The sequence below is a fragment of the Parasteatoda tepidariorum genome, chromosome 2 (assembly GCF_982258835.1).
Source record: "Parasteatoda tepidariorum strain Cologne lab strain chromosome 2, Ptep-v5.0, whole genome shotgun sequence".
Classification (NCBI taxonomy): Eukaryota; Metazoa; Arthropoda; class Arachnida; order Araneae; family Theridiidae; genus Parasteatoda; species Parasteatoda tepidariorum.
The window spans coordinates 50618685-50641988 of NC_141756.1; the positions used below are offsets into that span (position 1 = coordinate 50618685).

The following is a 23304-nucleotide window of genomic DNA, read 5'->3' on the forward strand; positions in this document are numbered from 1 at the left end:
TTAATACTCTTTTTTAATGTAACAGTCAATACAAATTTTCCATGCATTGATTTGAAACTATTATGAGTTGATCAGTATTGGTAAAATTATATTAGAAACTCTAAAAACTTTCTGTTCTAAGCAACGTAATTCTGATATTAGAATATTTTATTATTCTTTTGCGATAAAATTTGGTTTTATAATGCTTAAGTGCATTGGTTAAGAATATTAATGTTGATGATATTTTAATTTTTTTACCTTTTCTTTTATTAATGCTTGAAATAAATTGCAATTTTTTTATTATCGTGATTACGTGATTCGTCGTAGAAGACCATTATTATGTTTGTTTCTCAATTAATTTAAATCTAATCTGTTATACTAAATATCAATTTATACTATTTTGTATATTATTTTTATTAGCGTGATTGATTTTGATCAATGCATTGTGGTAACTATTAGTAATAGTTTTTGTCTTAATTATTAAGTTAGCAAATTTATTTATTCAGTATTAAGTACAAATTTGTTGCATAAAATGTATCAAAAATTGCGTCTAAAAACTTTTTCATAAATTGCGGCGATATCTATCTTTTATACATCAACAGCTCTTTTAACATGCAACAAAGCTTTAAATTGGTCGTGCAGGACTGGTGAACATATGGAATCCATATTACCATCAATCCATTGAAAGGCTGCATCAACATTTTGTGGAACACCTCTCCAAGCTGATATTTTTCTTGGATAATCAAGTTCAACTCTTCCTTCAGATTCATCTAGTTTCCAATATTCTTTCCCACTGAAAAGATATGTTTTGCCATTGTGCCCCCATACTATAGCTGCATCGATTCTTTCTAAATCGGGTGGCAAACCCAGTTCTGTTAATGGCTTAGGATAACCTGGTTCTAAACGGTTTGCCTGAAACAGCCAATAAAGTTGACCTATAAAGAGAATATAAAACAAATGAAATTGAGTTTTGTCTAAATTATGCAATATAATAAATTGGAGTAATTATTTCTAAAACATTATTCTTTTTGTCCCATGAAAAAATATGTAGCTTTATTGCAATTAATTAAAACAGCTAGGAAATAATGCGCAAAAGGAAAAAGTGAACACCCTGATTTTCGATCTAATGAATTGATTTTTGTGCTTACTGCAAGATTCTCAACAGCCAAGCAATTATATCTTTTGCATTTAAAATATGATAACAATACACTGAGCCGTTACTTCATGTAATTAGTTTTTAGTAATAATGTAATGATTAAAAATTATGTTATTTATTAATTATAAGAATAATCAGGATTCGAAAGTAGCGATGGTCCTTTAGTCCGTGACTTCCACGTTGTTGACGTGTGCCATTAAGGCAGAGGGGGTGCAATTGTTCTTGTTTTCCAGTGGCGCCATCTATGGCCAAGAATTTGACTTCTGCCACACCCATACGTCACACCCGTTTATAGGGCGGACCCATTCATTCATCCACAGACCGTAATTTTGACCTGAATCAGAGAACGGTCAATCTCCACTTCAGTACCCCCAGAGGTATTGATTTGTTATGGGAACATGGGGGACTTAGAGACTCAGCAGATTTAACAACTTGGACATGGGCCCAGTGCCCTACCAACCAGGCTATCCCGGTCCGCGACTATCATAAAATAATTATCAGTGGTCTTTTGGACCAACAATTAATGGTATGCTCTTTTGGTTTTATTATTTAAAGTTTGTTTTTTATACAAAATAGTGTATTTCATTATAACTGTGAACATTACACATTCTCTGTATTGTATTTTTTCATTTCACTTAAAGAAAAATCTTAAAACACGCCTAAAGGGACCAGGGAAAATGTGTATCCAGTCCTTAGGACCAGTGACCTAACTTGATATTTGAAATATATAATCCAGTATATGTTCCTGGCGACTCCTATATTTCCTTGTAATTTATTTTATGTTATTTTACTCTACTTTTTTTTTAAAGAAAAGATCATGGCTTGTTCATTAGATGAGTTTTTTCTTTTTAATTTTTAACTAACTAGACATTGTCATATTTAACCCACAAAATAGAACATTCAAAACTATGGATTACATTTGCACACTTCAAAAATTTAGAGATTCCCAAACTTATGACACAGTTTTTTATGTATATCAGCAAGAAGATTTTGAAAATGATAGTAAAGATTGATTGTCAATGAGTAATTGACGAGTCGGTTGTATTTTTGCGGACTATCATCAGCAATGAAATTTTTGCCTTTGCTTTATAACAGAACAAGAAAAAAAAATTATGATACAGTACAATTAACATGCAAATTATCACGCAATATGAAAGAAAAAAAAACGAATGCAAGGAGTGTGAGTGAATATTCATAATAGAATATAGGTAAATAAAATGCATATTATATATAACTACAAATTTAAACTAACTGTACAATTTTTTTATTTTCAGTTGATTAACGGGACTTGGATAAACAAATTTTTATTATGTTTCATTATATTCTTAATTTTGAATAGTAAAGAAAAAAAATATTAAATTCATTGTAGTTGCAATTAGATTCTTGATAAAAATATATATTTTTTTATAATTTCAAAAATAGATAGCTCTCAATAAAAAAGTAGACTTGTGGAATTTAAAAAAATTCAAATTATAACAGGATGAATAGTCAGATTTTTCAACAAAAAATAAGCACCTTAAGTACTATTTAAGCACTCAAAAAATATTTTTATGCATTTTCCAAAAAAAAAAATAATTAGGATTTGTGCAGTAATAAAAATTATCTTTTTCTATCGTTTAAAGTTCTTAATTTATAAACATAAAATCAATAAAATTCAAAAACCTTACATAATCATGATAAAATAACTAGTTTCTGATAAATATTGCACAGAAAATTATGAAAATCATACATTTTTTGTAATTTAGAACGACAATCAGTATGGCAAAGAAAAGATCTACTTATAAAAGATAGAAAATTAAGCACTTTTTACAAACCCCTAATAAATAAAGCACCTTTAAGGGCTTTTAAAAAACCTAAATCAAAAATAAGCACTTTTTAAAAACGCTACGCATCCTGCTTTCACATACTTAATGTTTTGAGGACCTAATCTTAAATATGTTAATTATTTAGTGCCGAATAAATAGCCTTAAGTTTCGAAATTTCACACAAAAAAGCACTTTCACTAAATAAACATAGATCTCAAAATATGGAGGTAGCGGAAGATTAATTTAAATAGAGGCAAATTAATTTGCATTTTTAAGGTTAGATCTTCGAGTACCTACAACCTGAAAATCCGATCATTAGTTCAAAAATTATTCAGAGTGTTCACTTGCTTTCCTTTTTGCAATAAATAATGTTTGATTGTATAATAAATAAAGTGTTGCCAAAATAGTATTTTACTTCATTCTTTCTACGACATAACAGGAAGAAAAGAAAAAATGTTTCACTAAAAAACTTGTTTGTCATTAAAACAGAACTAGCCATAATATACCAATGTCTAAATTCGATGCAACAGATTCTGAATTTACAGAATTTACAATATTGATATCATTATTATCAGTTGTATTTCAAATTATTTAGTTCTTACGTTTAGATAAAATTTGATTAGCTACAGGCATTTTACACGCAATCAAAAAGAGAAAAGATGATCTTTTAATTTTTACACTATTTCATTTATTTTTCTTTCGCTTAATTGAATGAATTAGACAGTGGGTGAATTACTCTATAAATATACTATTTTACCTTATTCTTAAAAACGAGAAAAATCTGCATATTTTTCTTTGTGAAACAGGCTAAAGTTTATTTCAATATTTTCCAAAACTTGAAAGATATTGCTGTAAAAATATTGGAATTTTAAAGCAAGCGATTTTGTTTATGTTATCTGGAAAAATCTTTTTAATTTTCGATTTTGTTGTTGAAAAATAAAAATGCAAACTTTGAAAGCTATTTTTAACATATTTTTTAAAGAAAGTTTCAAAAGAGATTTTTCATATTTTTGTCATTAAGAACAGCTACAGTTTTAGAAAGTGAAATTCTAAGTTTCATTCACATTAGAAACTCTATAATAATTTTTTTCTGAGAAGGAAACTGGCAATATTTCTCGTTATAAAACACACCATATTATTAAGAGGGATTAAAATTAGAAGAAATAGTTCTTTTTTGTAGCTGTGAATAAAAACTGAAATAATTTCATATGAAGTGTAGATGTTTACATTTATAGGGTAACTTTAAATCAAATTTGTTAGTAAGATTTTTCTCTTTCTGAATTTCACATGTCTTCACAAACGATTTCAGTTTATTCACCAAGTTTGCATGCAATGTATAAATTTACATAAGAAATCATTTTTTTTTTTAAATCACAATGTTTCCCTTAAGTAATAATATTAAACTTACCAGAGAAAAATACTATTTTTGTATCACCGGGTCTTTCATACAATGCATCTACTTGCTGTATATCTGCTGGAAGGTCATGCCAAAAACGATCAATTGCCACAGGATAACCACTTCTCAAAGTTTTATTCATGTCTAGTCGCCAAAAGTGCTGAAATTTTTTTTAAGGAAAGTTTATATTTTATATTGTAATACATCACAATACATAACTTAACAAGAGAAATATATTTAAATAAAATTCTCGTATTTCAAAAAAGTTTATATTTCTTTTTGAGCTATTGGCTCGTTATCATCTTTGGTGGCGAGGACGGTGGGTTGGCTATGGTATAATAAACACCTACTATGGTATAAGCCCCTTCAATAATTAGAAATCTCTATAAATCCCCTCAATATTTCAGACAAATAAAGAAACTTTTCATGAATCACCTTCTATTTAAGCTCATCAAAGTATTAAATGTTAGAAAAAAGATAAAAATAATTAACCTTTTTGCAGATATTTAACAGATTTAAGAAATTTGTTCTCTTATGTCCTGGAATTAAGATTCCGTATGTCCCCCCCCCCTCCAAAAAATAAGACCCCTGCGACACTCATATATCGGCTTATTGAGGTGGCTACCTTAGCTAAGGAAATTTCCCGGTCTCTCTTTAATTCTTATCAAAAAATAATAAATAAATTTTTAAAAAAAATTGGAAAGCAAAATAAAATTAAATAGGAACTATTTGTTGAATATAAAATGATTATGAGGATTAAAACACAACAAAAGTAACTTCTAATTTTGAACTTGAGTTTAAGAGAGCCTGACATTTAATTTAATGAATAGCCCTATACTATATTATTTTCTGTGATATCTAAAAAAGTTATAAGACTGTTATGCCGTTACAGACATTACATATTTCCTAGCTTTTAAATATCCTTTATTTCATAAATTTATAATTTTTTAATTCTTCCTAACCCATCTTTAAATAACCAAATCTATTAATCCTATTTAACAAAGATCTAGAAATATGCAGTGACTTCATTGCTATGACAAAAGCAGTGTTACTTATCGCTTTCTAGATCAAGGTCTAATTTTGTAATTCTGGCCCTATCTGTACTGGTAAAAACTTCAGCACCTTTCTTATGATGTTCATGTTAAGTTGGTTCATCGTAAGATGCGTTTTAAAGAAAAAGTCGTGAATACAAGCATTAAAAACATGGTTGAAAGTTGTCTCTACACATAAAGTTACCTTTAATTACCCAATTTGTAATAAAACATCATGGAGCCACTAAACATATCAATAAAACTGCTGAAATAAAAAAGAATATTTTAGCCATCAATCGGTGCACAAACGTCTCACGTCTTCAAAGCGTAGCACGAAAGGGTAGCAAATCATGGTGAATTATCTGTCATTCCTTATTTCTCTGATATATTTCGCAACAGCATCATTCACACGCATTATTGACATAGTGTCATATTTGCTGAGTGTCGAACTGAAAGTGGTTCATCATTCATGGGATTCTTTGCCAGAAAATGTTTAAAACCTGCCGTCAACGTACTTTCTTTCTCTTTCATATATTCTGTACACCTACATTACCATTGCAGGCGTTTCTGATGATCCCGTTTACACAGTTTGTAACAAAACGGAATGTTTATTTGTTGCTTTATTTAAATTTGATGCCAGTTTTTGCACTCACTCTTTTCACCTGACCAATGAGAAGTTTTATCTGTTACGGAAAGTGCCGGTAACAGAGAAACCTGAACCAGTATCACTCACGTTCCTTTAGGATTATTCATCCATTCACGGAACTTGCAAGACATAACCACATTCTTTTAGGATTACCAATCTGAATTCCCCCCCACCCCCAGTGATGCATAACATCTAACACGCAAAACAGTTCTACATTTATGAGAAGCAGTCTGTAATAATCAAGGTAAAGAAAGCAGTTCGTAACGATCAAGCATATGACTGTAATGATTCATAAAAAATATATAAATATGTACAATAGAATCGCGACTACCTAAATTTCTTTTATCCAAATACAACTCTGATTGTCCTCTTTGCATGTCTAGTTTTCTTCTTAATTTTAATTAAGACCTCAAAAAAAAAAAAAAAAAAAAAAAAAAGACTTTTGTAAAATCACCTGTTGTATTGCTTGGTATATAGAAAGGCTCATTTCATAGAATTGATCGTTTTAAAGTTCTTTTATTTGAATTTGTTTGCTTTGGTTTTGCTAAAGAAATCTGAAAAATTTTCTTTCCTTTTACCCGTCTTTTTATCTATACTACTGCAGATAAGTTTAGCTACTTTTACTAAAAGGAAACATAGCATATTACATTATTTGTGCATGAAAAATGCAATATCATAGGGCGAATGAAATTGGTTCAAAGCAATGTAAATCAACTTTCAAAACTAGTGAACATGAAAACGGTTCAGAAATGCACGTTGCTTCGTACAATTGGCTTATTCAGAAAAGAGCGAAGTATTATCGCAATATGAGGATATGGTGCAAGTAACTTTTAAAATGAAATATTGAAAAAAGAAACTTTAAAATGTCATACTAAAATTAAATTTCAATATTATAAAACACTATTAAAAAAACGAATATTTCGATTATAAGAAGTAAGACCAGTTCGAATTATCTCAGATAATCGAGGAAGGTATTAACAATTAGTCTGATGCGAATCTTACTTTGCCTTTAAAAACAAACACTTCTCTTCGAATCACCGATATAGCATCAATCGATGTATTGCAAACATCTACTGCTTTAGGAGTGGCTTCAGCAGGTACTTTTCGGGGTTTTAACGTAGTCATTGGTAGGAATTTTCCTGCCTCTGATGTTGTAGAAGTTTCTGTAGTTGTCGGTAAGGTGGGCATAGTTGGCTGTTTAAAGGAGTTTTTCCGACCTACAATAATAAATGTGTTATCATAAACGAATAGAAAAAAAAAACTTTTTCAAATATCACAGTATATTTATTTTTGTATAATTTACAAGATGGACCCGTACCGTAAAGGTGTCGGATTCCATCAGCGTCATCTTTTGGCAGGGTAAATTGTTCTCCCATCACTTGATAATAAGGAAACATCAGGGAACCTGGCGTAGATGAGTGAGATAATCCCAAGGAATGTCCGATCTCATGAGCTGCCACAGCAAACAGATTTACACCTAAACGAAGAAAACAATTAAACAAATGGCAACTTCTGTTGCATGATGACAGAAATTAGTTACACGAACCTTCATCTTCATCGTCTGGTTGGGTGGGTAGCCACTTTTCTTCAGCATCAAAATGAGCATCTCCACCGATTCCTTCACCTGGAAAAAATGCGTGAGCAAGGATAGATCCCTCACCATCAAATGGATAACCATCTCCATGTGATCCCCTCAAGAAAGAAACTATTATGTCTGCAGTAGGCTCTTCCACTTCAATGAAAGTAAGAGAAGATGCTGCGCTCCAGACATCAAACGCTTTTCGTAGTTGAGATCGCACCATCTGTAAGTCGGCCGAGCTAATACTGCTCTTGACACTAAATGTAATGAACATTGTGTAAAAATACAAAATAAGGCAAATAATAATTCTAAAATTAACAACAATACTACGAGTTTTGACTTCATGTCTGATTTCCATTGATTTGTTTTTAAGGTAAAACAAAATTTTCGCTTAAATTCGCGATCTTATCACTGCATGATTCTCGTCATATTAAATAAACTTATGAACCCCTAAGAGTAATTATTTTTTACCAGATAAAATAACAAGTTGTTGTAATGAAAACGTAATTTAATTTTTTTTTTTTACCTTGAACTAACTGGGCAAAGTACAGTCGCATAAGGTAAATCCACTTTATGCGGCACATTCTGAATTTAAATAAACCTAATTTTTAAATTAAATTTCTTTATAAACGTAGTGAATGGTTTTATCACTTTGCCCTAAGTCGTACAGAATAAAATTGCGAGTCACAGCTTTTCCATTTTTTTTATATATATATATGAAAACCCAGGAAGAAGAATTGTTTATGTCCATAAAATCTGATTTGGGGGAAAGCTGATATGGTTTTTTTCACAGTACGGCCCATCTTCACTGTATAATACTCGGAGAGAAATGATTTGTAACGTTATTGAGTTGTAATGTACGCAAGTTATATTTCCCGATATATACGCACTTAGTAATGCTCAAAATGCTACAGATGGCAATCTAATCATCATTTTTCATATTTTATTTTATAACCAGTGCTGAACAGCCGACCCAAGTCTGAATTAATGACTATCAATGATTAGCTCCGTAGCCTTGCAATTTTGAACGCAACCCAGAAGACAATGGAATTCCTGAATCCATTTGGATTAGCTAATCTACGTGGAGGACTTTTTGTTGGAACTAATCCGCATTTGCGTTGCACGGAGAGAAAAACCACGAAAAACCTCGCACGCCAGCAAGTGAATTCTAGCCCATGATTCGTCTACCACTTAAGATATTTTACGCCAGTACTATGGTCAATGCGAGCCGGGAGAAGAATTTGTATCAACCAGCCACGGCTGGGATTCGAACCTGGATCAGCCCATTGGAAGGCGAACTGTGTATCTCCTGAGCCACAGCCGCTCAGATAGTCATTTTTGTGAAAAAATGGACATGGAAATCGAGGAAAGTTAAAATGCGCTGCATGATTGATCCCTCCCATGTCAGTAAAATACAACAAATAAAATCATAGCATTCAACAATATCAGTAAAAACAAGATTTAATATGCAGAAAAAGTGTATAAATTACTTATTAGTTTGATACCATTGAGCACATTAAAATATTTACAATGGTTAATATACAAATTTATTTGCAAAACAAAATAACAAAGAGAAAAATTCGTTTGGTCGAGAGCCGTCTACTTAAGATCAACGAAGCATAAATTGCATATTATTACATTGGCGATGACAGTAAAATAATATCCATTCTATCTGGATTATATGAAACGTTTATTCATGTACTAGTTGAAACACAAATTATATTTACATTGTGTAGATATTTATATTAGAACTTGATTTTTAAAAGATTTCTCTCATTCCCAAAGCTAGACTTTGTAATAGAATTGTATTCATTGAACGAGCTATATCATAGATTACGAAACGATTCGGAAAAAAATTGCAAAATCAGTTCATGTTGTTGGCGAGATCAGCAAGCAGGATCGCTTTATTGTAAATTATGAGTCCATTGTCAAGATCATCCCTAAGATAGAACGAGTCTAAACGAAATTCGATGATGAAGTTAGTTTTGACTCATTCACATTTATACAGTTTGCAATAAGCTATAATTACTTGCCAACAACTGACCAGGTCTTTCTTGATATAGCTGGAAAATATTTTCATCAAAAAAGGTGCGATGATCCTCAGACGGTCTTGGAGAGCGAAGTGGAATATTTGAAGATTCGTACCATTATCGTCCCTCACTCAAGGAGGTTGTGTTAATAACGACATACCACAACCCTATTGAGAGAGGAACGAATTACGGATACATCTGGACGCATCATCTTCTTTTGGTTTATCGACATTCTTTGTCTTCTGGCTTTTCCTTTCAATCAAGTAGTTATTCTTTTGTAAATTACATATGGCTCATTGGCGATAAAATTCAATTACATATGGTATATTGGCGATAAAATTCTAGGGCTAAACAGTGGCAAAACCTTCAAAAACCAAACTCATTGCAAATTATCTTTACTTTTTAGAAAATATAAAAAAAATCTCGTTAAATTGTCGGGGAACAAATCAGTGTGATTTGTTATCCCTATAAATAAATACCATCAAACAATGAAATATTTTAATTTTCAAAATAAAGTATAACTCAGAGAGATGTTACATTATTTTGGTACACAAATACAGATCTCAAAGAATGAAAGTATAGCCAAAGGAAGTCATTTCGACTGCTTTTTAATTTCAATTAGAAAAACAATGATGACACAATTTCTTAGAATTTTGTGACTTTTTGTACAACATATAATTTTTTTTATTGTTAATATTTTCTAATAACTTGTTATATAACTGAAAATAATATCAAAAATATTAAAAATTAATTTTAAACAAATTTCTTCATACATTAGTTATTCTTTCTCAATACAGTCATTTTGACTGCTTGTGGGCAATATAGGTATTTCAGTCTTTCTAGTGTTAAAAGCATAAAATGAAGAAAAGAAAAAAGGCAAATTTGTTTGATCTAGCAAAGTTGAAATTGTAAACCTTGTTTTATTAATTCTATGAAAGCTTCAATATGTTTCTTTCTTCTTAAATTTAAAAAAAAAAATCTAGCTTTAATTCTTTTCTTTTTTTTAAAGTTTATCAAAAGACAAGTAATTACATATCTTCCTGTTGATACGATTTTCTCTAAAGGAAAAAAAGTGTAATAAGTGAAATCAACAAAAATAAGTTAATTAATTTCAAAGATGTTCAGTCATCAGGGAAATTCTGATAATTTTATTTATTCACTTAATACATTTTGATTAAATTAAAAGCAATATAAAAATGAGCGTAAGAGATGCTGGACCACAAAGAAAAATCTTAACGAAATTTATCTTAAAAAATAATAATAATGTTTTTGCTTTAAAAATGACTTGATTTATGAAAACATGATATTATATAACATTTAATAATATTATTTCTTAATTGACAAAGTATTTCTTAGATAAAGAAGCTATCCACTGCAATATCGATTTATAAATAATTATTTAGATACAATTAATTAAGATATTCTTATAAACTGTTTCTTTGCATTTCACTTAAAAATTATGAGGATAAATTGCAGCAATTATGAGAAAAATAAATGTTGCGAAATCGATCAATATTTATTTCGGTTCTTATTACCTTTATAAATTAAAATATATAGTGTCTATTTTAAACATGTACCTATTTGCCTAAAGATTTGAATGTTGATTGCTAAATTATTTTAAGTTTGATGTTTTTAGTCATTTTTCAAAACCCTTCTAAGATACCTTTAAAAAAGTGGAAAGTATATGCATTAATGTAGGGGAAAAATTTTTTTTTTACTTAAACTAGAAAATAATAAAAAAAAAGTAAATTTTATTCTAAAACTCATTTTTTAATTTTTAAAACTAATGTAATATCAAGTTGGAGTTCATTTCATAATTTTGAATAACTCTTAGAATTTATTTACTAATAAAAATTAGTATTACGGAGGAAAAGTTGTTGCTTATAAATGTTAAAGTTTTGGAAAACTTTAAAAGAAATACTTTAAAATGAGTTTTTGAATTTAGAAGAACTTAATTTATTACTGTAAAATTAAAGTTTCATACACATGTCAATACGCTCGGATGTGTGTATCATCATTCGCTCGACAAATATCTAGTCGATCAACAATCTCACTTCATGTCAAGTAAAGCTCAACTTCCTACCCTTTTCAAAACACCGCCGACCGGTCAATGTTTGATAATTTTACCTCTGCCCGCCAAGGGGAAGATGGACATTAGTTATTCATATTTTAGATTGCTTAGATTCGATAATTTTAATTTAATTATATTTAAACATGCCTGCCTTCGAAATATAAAACAATTAAATGCGTGGTATTGGTGTGGCTTTAGGTGACATCTCTCAGTTTCCGGTCACCACAGTAAATAAAATGGCAATAATTTAATGTTCCTTGAGCGGCTCGGTACCATTTGACCTACGGACGGGAACCGAGTCGCGACTCCAGGGATTCGAGGCCACTGTTATAAAGCACCATGGAGTTACAACTTAAGCAGCGCCTAATTATTCAATTCCTTTTTCTGGTAATTGATCGAAGTAATTTGTTTAACTGTAATTCTAATAAGCTAGAAAAAAACTACTACATTTCAACTCAAGAGTTATTTCCTTACGTTTAAAAACTAATTTTAAATGAGGTTACAAAATCTCGACACTCTTCATTAGATGACCCTTTATTGTGTCTTAACCGCCAGACACAAATAAATAGAGACCATATTAGAAGAAGGAGACATTTTTTTTTTTATTGTTATTCTTATGATTAATAAATTTTGCGTCTGATGATTAACCTTGAACTTGATCAGTTCCTTGTTAAAAATGCAATGCTGATGGTTGTCTGATGGGAAAGTGATTCATTGGAATATAAATTAATCCAACTTGCATCTGCTGCTGCAAACGATCCTTAATTTTTATTTGTATTTGTGGAATGCAAACAAATTCAGAAGACAAATCATTGCAAGTTTTTCGGACTTGGTTGGATTTAAATTACATCCATTTTTAAGCTATATTGATTACAGTGTGTTAGAAATACGAATAAATCATTGTTATATGCATAATTACAAAATTACAACATAATTGCATAAATACAAATTGAATCATTGTTGTATGTAGATATGCAAACTCCAATGACGAAATTGATTATTATTGTAATTGCAGAAGGAAAAAAACTTCAAGAATAAACCTCAGTTTAATAGAAAATCTTGTAATAAATTTAGTAATAAAGTGCTAACAATAAATCTAATAATAAATCTTCGCACATATAATAAATTTTCAATCAATCTTAGAACACGTTATCAAAAGCAATATAATATAAATATAAAAAATAAAGTGCAGAGTTCAATTTCTATATCCAAGTTTCGAAAAACGTTTTATGAACAACACTTACATCTAGCTGAAGTTGACTTATTGAAAAGTTATATTTGCAATATAACTAGTATGTATACTAAGATATTGTAACTAGATACCAATTTCTCATGTTTATCAAATTAATTAATAATAACTTAGTGCAATTAACATTAGATTTTATTTAATAATAAAGTAAAATGATGTATTAATTTTAATAGGTTGATTAAAGTTTTATAGAGGTCATTTTAGTTCGTCAGATTAAGAAAATTATTATGTAATAAATAATATTGAAATTCAAATATTTGTTTTAAAATAGCTATAATTATTTTGATTATTTACATTCATTCGATACAAATATTTCAAAAACTGGCACTCTTAATCAATTTTTAAGAAAAAAATTAAAGAATACAAAAATAGAACATTCATTTAGAACAATATTTATTTAAAAATTAATGTTCTTTTTAAAATTTTCAAAGTGTAAAAATATTTAGGACTTTAAATTTTTATATTTTATAATTTTTAATATATTTTTAAACTTCTATTTACAAAACTAGTAAATACCACAATTTAAAATGGCGTATATTGAAATCAATTTTAATAAAAAGAAATGATAAATGTAATTTTGATGACAAATTTCTTTTTTTAAAATAATACCTACTTTTAAATTTAAAAATTTCTCTTCATAAAATAAAATTCACTTATGAAAAAAAGTCATGCAGAAAAGTAAGTTTAATTTAGAATAAAACCTACTTCAAATTTTTAAAAATGTTTAGATTAACTACAAGCGATTTCGATTTTCCGAATGATTTTCTAAAATTTTTAGTTGAAGATTGAAAACTGGAAATAAACACTTTTATACACAAAACTGTACTTTTAAAATATGATACTTAGGAATATTTAGTTCTCCCACCCAAATTTGGAACTTATTACACCCGGTGAATCACTGGTTATAAAAGTAAATCAATTGGATATAATATAGCCTACGTCACAGGTTGTGTTGTTCCTACTAAATTTAACCCATGAACGGCATTTTCTGCGAGCCTAACTTCAAGCCACAAATAAACAAACGAAGTGTTCGATCGTTTAAACAGCTGCCAGCCAGATTTTATTGCATTATAAAGAAAAGTTATTGAAACTAAATACAACTAAATAAACAACAACAACTAAAACAAATAACAACAACTACTAATAACAATAACTAAATAAACAACAACTAAATTCCATTCGTTTAGCATTGCGTCATATGTTGTTCCTACTAAATCGAAGTAGTTGTGTTTTTTTCATATTATACCCAATTATTTAAGAAACTAATGAAACAGATAATAAAAGCAATGTAAACAATGAAACAGATAATTAAACTAATGAAACAGATAGTAAAAACAATGTAAATATTCAATTCGGTTTAAGAACTAACTAAATAAAAAAATACTTAAACTAATAAAATATTTTAAAATAATAAATTACTAATTAAAAATAACTCTACCTTCTAGACGTATTATCATTTTCAAGACTGCCACAGAACTTAGTTCTCCCAACCAACAGATGTGGAAACGCAGACGAATAAATAACGTTATAAGAGCCAAGAAGACCACAGTTCTTTCGTTTTATTATTGGAGGAAAAACAGTGGTTGAAGAGAAGCCAGCTGCCTTTTTAAGAAGAAACGGGCAGTTCTAGGGTTAGACCACGTGACAGATACTTCCAGTCGGTATTATGTGCTAATGAGCGGAAGAAGGGGTTCTCCGATAATCAATTTATATTCCTTTTCCTGCCTCTGGACCTGCTACGATAAGATGAAATAGGGAGTATATTGCGAAATATGATTCGTATATGCGAGAACTTAATCTTTCTATGAGCCGTAGGGACGTCTGAATATTGCTCATTTCCCGTTAAAAGGGGTGTTAGATGTTAACATTTCAAACTAAGTATTAAGAGGAATTTCAAATTAAATTCGAGAAATTTTATTCAGATGATATTCTATAGTCAACCTCTATGATTAAAATGAATTTTCTGAAAGAAATGGAGCCTTGATTTTTCATGACAGGAGTTTCGAAATTCGTCGAAGAGAAGTTGTATTGACTTTTCTATAAAAAATTGTTCAATTAGTTTTAAAAAAAAATGAATTTTGCGTTCATTGAATTTTATATTGTTACTGTTATATTACTTAACATGAAAAAAAAGTATTATTTAAACTAATTTAGAGTGAAATAAAAAAATTATTTTAGCAGAAAAATTCGAATGATTTTCTATAATTTTTTTAAAAAAAATTCTGAATTATAACAAAAAATTTTTTTTTACTTTACTTGAATTAACGAAAACTGATTTCCAGAAAACAAAATTTTAAGCTCTGTCAATTCTCGTTTCAATCTTTAGAAAAAAATTTCTTAAAAATGGCACCTTTAAAAATTACAGATCTAGATACTGTGTTGCATGAGATTACTTCTTGATGTATTTTAATTTCTCTATGGGTATTTTAATAAGTCAAAATATATTAAGGGCATTTAGATAATATGTCAAGATAATATATTAGATATATTAAAGGGGAATTATATTTTAATAAAACTTGACATTTTATTATGTCAATAAACAGTATGATTTAATGTCTAAACAAATAGCAACAATTTTCTTTAAATATTCCATTTTAACTAATAAACTCAAATAAGATATCAAACCCTCTTTTATTGCTGAAAATTAATTTGAATTATTATTCTTTTATTAAAAGTATACTAGAGATTAAATATTAACTCAAATGCGAAAAACTTAGCTCAAAAGATCAACCTAAAGCTTAAGTTATTTATTGACGTTGAATTAATTCAATAGAACATAATACTTTAATCCTCTCAAACAAAACGGGAAAACGTTTAAAAATATGCGCTTATAAACCTTGAATAATTTACACTAATCACCTTCTGTTTATATGCACAAATGCTTTTGCAATTAAAAAAAGTTTCTGGCATAAAAAATCATAAACAGTCACATCTTTAAAATTATCTGTCTCATCGTCTAGACTAGCATTAGCGATCATTTTAAGTCTGGCACATCAAACTGTTGAAAAAGTTATATATTCATGTAGAAACTTTTAATTAAAATCCAAAAAATGTACAACGCAAATAATCTAATGTTTTTGCAAATCGTCATAAGTTCCAGATTTGAAATTAAACTTAAGAAGTTATTTAAATAATAAAAGTATGTCGTTGCCATTAACCTTGTGTAGGTAAAAAGTTCTACTTATGTATTTTATTTTAGTAAACATATAGAACATAGTTTGAAATTTTTTGGGTTTGAAAGCAATAGCTTAATTTAAGTAGGATATAATTTTTTAAAAAAAAAAGACCAGAAGACGAAAAGATATTCCAACTTATGGATTCGTGTCTTAAATGAATTTTAACTCAATTGAAAATTTTTAACAGAGATGACTCAGCTTAACGTATAACATTAAATCAAAACTTTTTACTAAATGGAGAAAGAAACTAGTTTTGAACACTTACAATTTAAAATCTTTTTGTATACAAATAAGAAAATAATTAGGAATCAAAGCAGAAGTATCTAAATAATCAGAAAATACCAATGTAGACCAACAATCAGCATTACCATTTTCACTTATTTCTTATTTTATAATTTATAGCCAGTGTTGAACAGCTAACCCAATTCTGAGTTTACGACTCCCAATGTTCTACTCCGCATCCTTGTAATTTTGAACCCAATCCAGAAGACAAGAGAACTCCTGGATCAAGTATTAGGAGAGATTTGCCTTTGTGAAGGACTTTTGATGAAACTAACCAGCATTTGCGTTACATGGAGAGGAAAACCACAAAAACTTCCCACTGTAAGCTTGATGTCAAAAAGACTATAACCTATGATCCGTCTGCAACTGAGGATACTTTACGTCCGGATGCGGAATTCGTATCGAGCAGCAACCGTTGGGATTCGAACCCGGTTTACTGTATTGGAAGGCGAATGCTCTATACCTTTAGCCACCACGGCTCGATCAAAAAACATTGACAATTTTTGGTTTCTCATTTTGATTATAAAAGTTTTTGTTTTAAACTTTTACTGGTCTCATAACCTAAGAAGTCCCAGTTTCAGCGATGAAATGCAAATAGTAGTGTCTGTTGTAAAAGTCTTTAATTTTCGTACGCCGTAGCTAAATTTAGTAAATTTTATTTTTTTTAATTAAAAAAATACTGCTATAAAAACACTTATCCCACACTTATTATAAAATTCTCAGATATTTATTATAAAATTAAATAATATTAGAATTCCTCTTTATTATCGTAAACACATTGTTAGCTATTCTGTATTAAAAACATGATATGTCTGGACAGCTATATACTCGTAAGTAAGGAAGATATGAATTAAAGTACTGTACAAATGGAGAATAAAGTATAGTAATCAAAATTTCTTAATTACTATCCGTAATCCTATACAATATAAAATAGAACTTCTAGGATTAGAATTGATAAGATTGATCTACCTTTTAAGTGAAGAATAAGGTAAATTCTTTCATTACATCTTTAATCCTAAAATGCAAAATAGAAACTACTGAGTGCTGTACAAGTGAAAAATGAATTATGGCATTGTAAATTCAAGTACTATCCTTAGTCCTATAACATAAAATAGATTTGCTGGGATTGAAATAAATAGAATGGGAGTGCCATAAAATTGAGGAATAAACTTCGGATGGTATTGTAATTTTCTTCATTGAAATTAATTCTGCAATAATATTTGATCCTATAACACAAAATAGATCTACAAGACCCATAATTAATTATACAAAAGTGCCATACAAGTGAGAAATGAATTATGGCATGGTAAATTCAAGTACTATCCTTAGTCTTATAACATAAAATAGATTTAGCTGGAGTTGAAAATAAATAGAATGGGAGTGAAGAAAAAGTGAGGAATGAATTATGGACGGTATTATAAATTACTTAATTACTATTCGTAATTCCATAATAATATTTGGTCCTATAACACAAAATAGAACTACAGGATCCTTAATTAATGATACAAAAGAACCATACAAGTGAGAAATGAGTTCTGGTATTGTAAATTCCTTAACTATTATCTCATAATTATCCTAAAATGCAAAATAGACTGTCTAATATTGAAATTAAAAGGACTGGAGCGCCAGAAAAATAAAGACTAAATTATGATATGAGCAAATTCTTTACTAACTATCCTTTAATTAGTATCCTAATTTAATAACTAATTCTATAATACAAAGCAGAACTACAAGGACTTTAATTAACAAAATTGGAGTTCTATAACAGTGGGGAAGGGGTTGAGATATTGCCCATTCCTTTTATTATTTGTCTCTTAATAATCCTTGTTTCTATAATTGAATTAAAATCTTTGGCGATTAATTAGAAATAGGATTTCGACTTTCGTTACAGATTCTAAAATTTTAAAAGTAAAATGGAGATAAATCAAATGTCAAAATCAAAACTAGTCAAAGATGCCCATAAAATAGAATTTTTATTAGGATTCAAATTACGCGTAGTTAGGTGAAAATTGCATGAATAGATACGTCAGCATACAGCAGTAGCTACATACGCTATTTTCAATACGTTGAGCAGTACATTAGTGCGCATTGATTTGTACTACATTTTTCAGAAATTTTGGAGCCTATTGAATCATGTTATCGTACTTTCTAAACTTAATTACACGATACTATTGCTCAACTTGACGGAAATGTGACTTATTAACAACTTAAAGTGGAAACAAGTTTGTACTATTAGTCCAAAGTACTGATATTATGCTTCAAAGTTGAACTCTTTTCTCTGAAAATGAAGAGAACAGAAACTGTTAGCATAGATTCGGCTGAGTTTCTTTTATCACTAACTGCTTCAGAGATCAAGCAATAGAAACAAATATATTACAGTTCAATTGAAGAACGTAATTCGAGAATATGTTAAGTTATGTAACGAACATTTTCCAGATTTAAGGACATGTTAAAGGAATAATTTGTTCTGTCTTAAAATAAGGTATTTCTCATAAGAAAAATGTTTGGTGAACAGTCTTTTGATGCTTTAATACATTATTTTGATTTTCTCCCATTCACTAAAATGTCTTTAAAGTGCGTTATTCTCATAAGTTATTTAATTCAACCTTGAATACAGAAGAATAGCGGATATAAACTCTCTGAAAAGTGTATTGAACGATGAAACATAATATTGGTACTTTGAACCATAATATCGCAGCTTGAACAACTTATTAGTTTAACTTCAAAAATACAATGTACATTTGAAGTATTAAAACTTGATTCTGTTTAAGTTGAATTATAGTATCGTGTAATTAAATATAAGAAGCAAGATGATGCGGTTTAACTTAACTCCATATTTAAATTGCAATAAATTTGAAAATAATTATTATATAACATTATAACATACTCAAAAATTTCTCAAATAAAAGGACTAAGCAAAAATTAACATAAAAATCTTAATGCTTGTTAAATAAAATACTTACTCTTTGTTTAAGTCTTGTAAAAACCTTTAAATCACGAACACATTTTAATCCGATTACTTGGAGTTTTTATTAAATCTGACAATATTTACTTTTCATAAAATTATAAAAGTAACATCTTTTACCCAGTGATTTAAAAATATCTATTGATTAGACCTATAAAAGTTTTGTGTTTAAAACTAATTGTTGTGTAACTATAAGCTGATTTACTATATAATTATTTGAAACGTTTAAGAAAACGCTATCAATTTTCTTGTTTCAGATACAATTTAGTTTATAAAACCTACAGGTACATTTCTAGGTCTAAAGTGTTTATACCATAGGATGTATATTCTTTGCCATATCTTTGTTTATGTAATATAGATTTTTTATTTATACTCTGAGGCTAGTTAAATTTTAATTACAAACAAAGTCGGATTAATTAGTGCTATTTCTATACATTAATAAATGTAAAAATGAAATTAAATATGAATCCATCTTTATACACAGTAAAAAGGAGAAATTCTGTCATCTTTCAAATCCTAATAATAATTTATTTGTAGCCATTTTATAATCACTTTAAAACATTTTATTTCTTTTTTCTCCATCAAAACTCTTAAAAACAAATATGGATACTTTATGAAACATCTATATTGTCAAAAAATATTCAATTAAGATTTTTGAAATATAGCAGGATATATCTGGTTCAAAAGGAATAAAGTTTTTTAAAAAAAACTAATCACTTTTTTAAACAGATATTGTGCATGGCAATATAAAAACAAAACGTTTTTAAATAAATTGGAGATCTTTCTGAAACTAAATGTTGAGACCAAATTATGACTATGTAACCAAGGTGAATTTAAAAAATTTGTAATTAAATTATTTAAAAAAATTTGTGGCAGCAAAGTATGCAAGACAATAAGTTTACCATTTTATTTAGCGAAGTGTACAAAAATGTTTAATTTACAGAAATTGTAGAACTGGTTGAGTACCTGACCCGGGGCCAACCTTCTTACTGAAACTCAAAAATGTTTGAAACAATGTTTAAGTTTTCGAACAATTCATAATTATTACTGACGTCACAAAGACTATTCAAAAGATGTGAAGGAAAATAAATAATAGCTCGATTAAAATTACGTGAATAGTTCTACCGGATAAGTGCTTCTACATTTCTTTTTAAAAAAAGTTTCCTCAGTGTTGCTTAAAATGTCAGAAACAGTTACTGTCTTTGATTAAATACAGCTACTTCTTGAAACTTGAAACGTCGAAATACGCCTCCCGCTTAGAAGGGCTTCATATCCAACAGGGTTGTTGTTTTCGAGAGAATTATATTGAGGGGCGTTTCTCGATTTTTTTTAAAATCATGGGAGGACATTCATAGAAAGAAATTAGTAATAGTTTTAACCATCAACCCCGCCATTAAGAAAACCTGAGTGCTGCAATATATATATATATTCTCCTTATTTTTGTAGAAACGAAGATACGTTTTTTACCACGTTTATATCAACTTGCCTTCGTGTATGTCTGTTCGGGTGGAATTTTGTAATCGATTTTAAACTAACTTCCCGACTAGCTACAGACTTCAAATTTGGCCCATTGGAATTGGATGACAATGCATGAAAATGAAGAGAAAAAAGACATACAAAGTAAAATCAAAGAAGAATTAATATTTTCGCAATTGTCTTTTGATGTCGATTCGATTATTTCAAATTAGTGTCACATGTCAGTTGAAAAGTTTTGTGTACAGTGAGTGAAAAAATTTAGATTTTGGAAGTGAGTGCAAAAAAAAAATCAAAGTAAAAATAATATTTTTAAAAACCACGTTTTTGTAGTGGAGAATAATAATTAAAAAACAAATATTTGAAAAACGAAAAATTGGGGGCGCATGAAATACATAACAGTACATATACACATACATATTTTCTTACTCATGCACATGCACAACCACATCCACATTCAGATACAATTACAGATATACATACACATATTCTTATGAGCACATATACTGTTACTGTTATGTATTTCATGCGCTCCACGTTTTCCGATTTTCAAATTTTTGTTTTTTAATTATTATTCTCCACCGCAAAAACGCGGTTTTTAAAAATATTATGAATAAAAGAAAACAACGCACAATTAGAGGTATAGAAATGGACATACTATACAGAATAAAAAATTTGTGGCGAAATTACCGTGCTGTAAGGTAATGATATTTCTGGTAAGAAAAAAAAACAAGCAAAAACAATAATTCTGGTTAATAAAACTGAAATGTACGGTATTTAAACCATTAATTTGACAAATTTTTCGTTCTCAAGGTAACGGTTTATCAAAAGTTTTGGTTGACGAAATCATAGTTTAAATTGAAAGACATTTAGTAAAAAATACAAGATTGAAAAGTAATATTAACTGAAAAAATAGTTCTTATGCCATGCTCTGAGGCATCATGATAAAAGTACCGAATTTTATCACATTCACCAAATTTCAAAGCATATTATAAAACCATATTTTATAGTTCATTTTTCTGGAATCCTTAACAAAGAGCTTCGGTAAAAATTACCGAGCTTTTTGGTGTTTCAAGCAAGATAAACGGTAGATGTTACCACATTCTGGTAGCTTTGACCTTACTTTTACCTCAGAGTTTAATTTCATACTATAAACAAGAACCATCCTTATTGTCAAAAACAAAATTTTTGTGCTTAGACTTTGAGGTAGCAAGGAAAACTGAAGCACACTTTTATAGGTATTTTTTAATTTTAAAAAAAGAAATTGAATAAAATGAATTTTGGATATTAGTTTTGATGTAATTTTTTATTCTTTTTAAATTCGTTTTTTTTTCTTGGTGTGAAGTCTAAATGTGAGAGAAGTGTATTTGCAGTAACCAAGTTTCTGTACAAAACGAATGAACCAATTACTTCATTTGCTTTTTGTAGTGAAAGTCATTAAAAGCTTTAAGTTAAGAATGTAGATAGATACAAAACATTTGTTGCATTCATTTCCATTAACTTACGACCGTAAACTTTTTCACCTTAAGCACTGTAAGTGTGCTTTTTCTGCCTTATTAGTTGAATTGCAGATGAAATACATTTACAGATTACTAGGCTATCTAAATCAGCGGTTCCCATTTTTTTCCCCGCAATGGACCCTAAATAATTATCCTCCTATCGGCGGAACCCCAACTTCACAGATAAAGTAAATAAAGACAATTGTGACTTTAAATTAAAGGTCAATAAAAGACTTAATTTTAAAAGCACTTAATAATAAGATTTTTTTTTTAAATCTTTCAATCATTTATTACCTTAAGTTAAGTTTTTATGTCTGACAATAAGTCACGGAACTGTATCCTGTCAACTTCTTTTTTTTTTTTTGTGTGTGTGTAAATTATGCTTGCAGCTTAAAAAAATAAAATACTTAAAAATACAATTTTCTTTGAAATAAAAACTGAAACGAACTGCTGTAAACGTTATTAGCGAAACGTATTTCTTTATTAACGAATTTGGTAATTTTATTTTCATTTGAAAAACTTGATGGGAAATAATAATGAAAGTTTTGCATGATCTTTTCATTCTTTATTCAATATATTGTTCTTAAAAAAAGGGAGAAATTTGCCTTCGTGGAGGACTTTTTGATGGAGATAACCCGCATTTGCGTTACATGGAGAGGAAGACCACGAGAACCTCCCAAGGTTAGCCTGATGGCAAGGGGACTCTAACCCAGGATCCGTCTACCACTGAGGATATTTCACGTGATGCGGAATTCGTATCGACTGGGATTCGAATTTGGTTCACCTCATTGGAAAGTGAACGCTCTATCCCCTGAGCCATCGCGGCTCGAATCAAACAATTTTATTTTATTTTATATCCGTCGTTGAAACAGCCGACCCAATTTTTGGGTTTACGACTACTAATGTTCAACTCCGTAGCCTTGTAATTTTGAACCAATCCAGAAGACAAGGAAACTCCTGGATCAGT

The 23304-nt window shown here is 29.1% G+C and overlaps 1 protein-coding gene across 1 annotated transcript in view; it reads right to left on the reverse strand.

The window, feature by feature from the left end:
- LOC107440486 (collagenase 3) overlaps positions 1-23304 on the reverse strand; it is a 68581-nt gene that overhangs the window by 2564 nt on the left and 42713 nt on the right. Inside the window, exons 3-7 of the mRNA XM_016053424.4 lie at positions 7560-7849; positions 7332-7490; positions 7016-7230; positions 4349-4496; positions 651-914 (exon numbers count right to left, since the gene is read on the reverse strand). Coding sequence (XP_015908910.3) covers positions 651-914; positions 4349-4496; positions 7016-7230; positions 7332-7490; positions 7560-7849 — 1076 coding nt within the window. The remainder of the gene's footprint in view (positions 1-650; positions 915-4348; positions 4497-7015; positions 7231-7331; positions 7491-7559; positions 7850-23304) is intronic.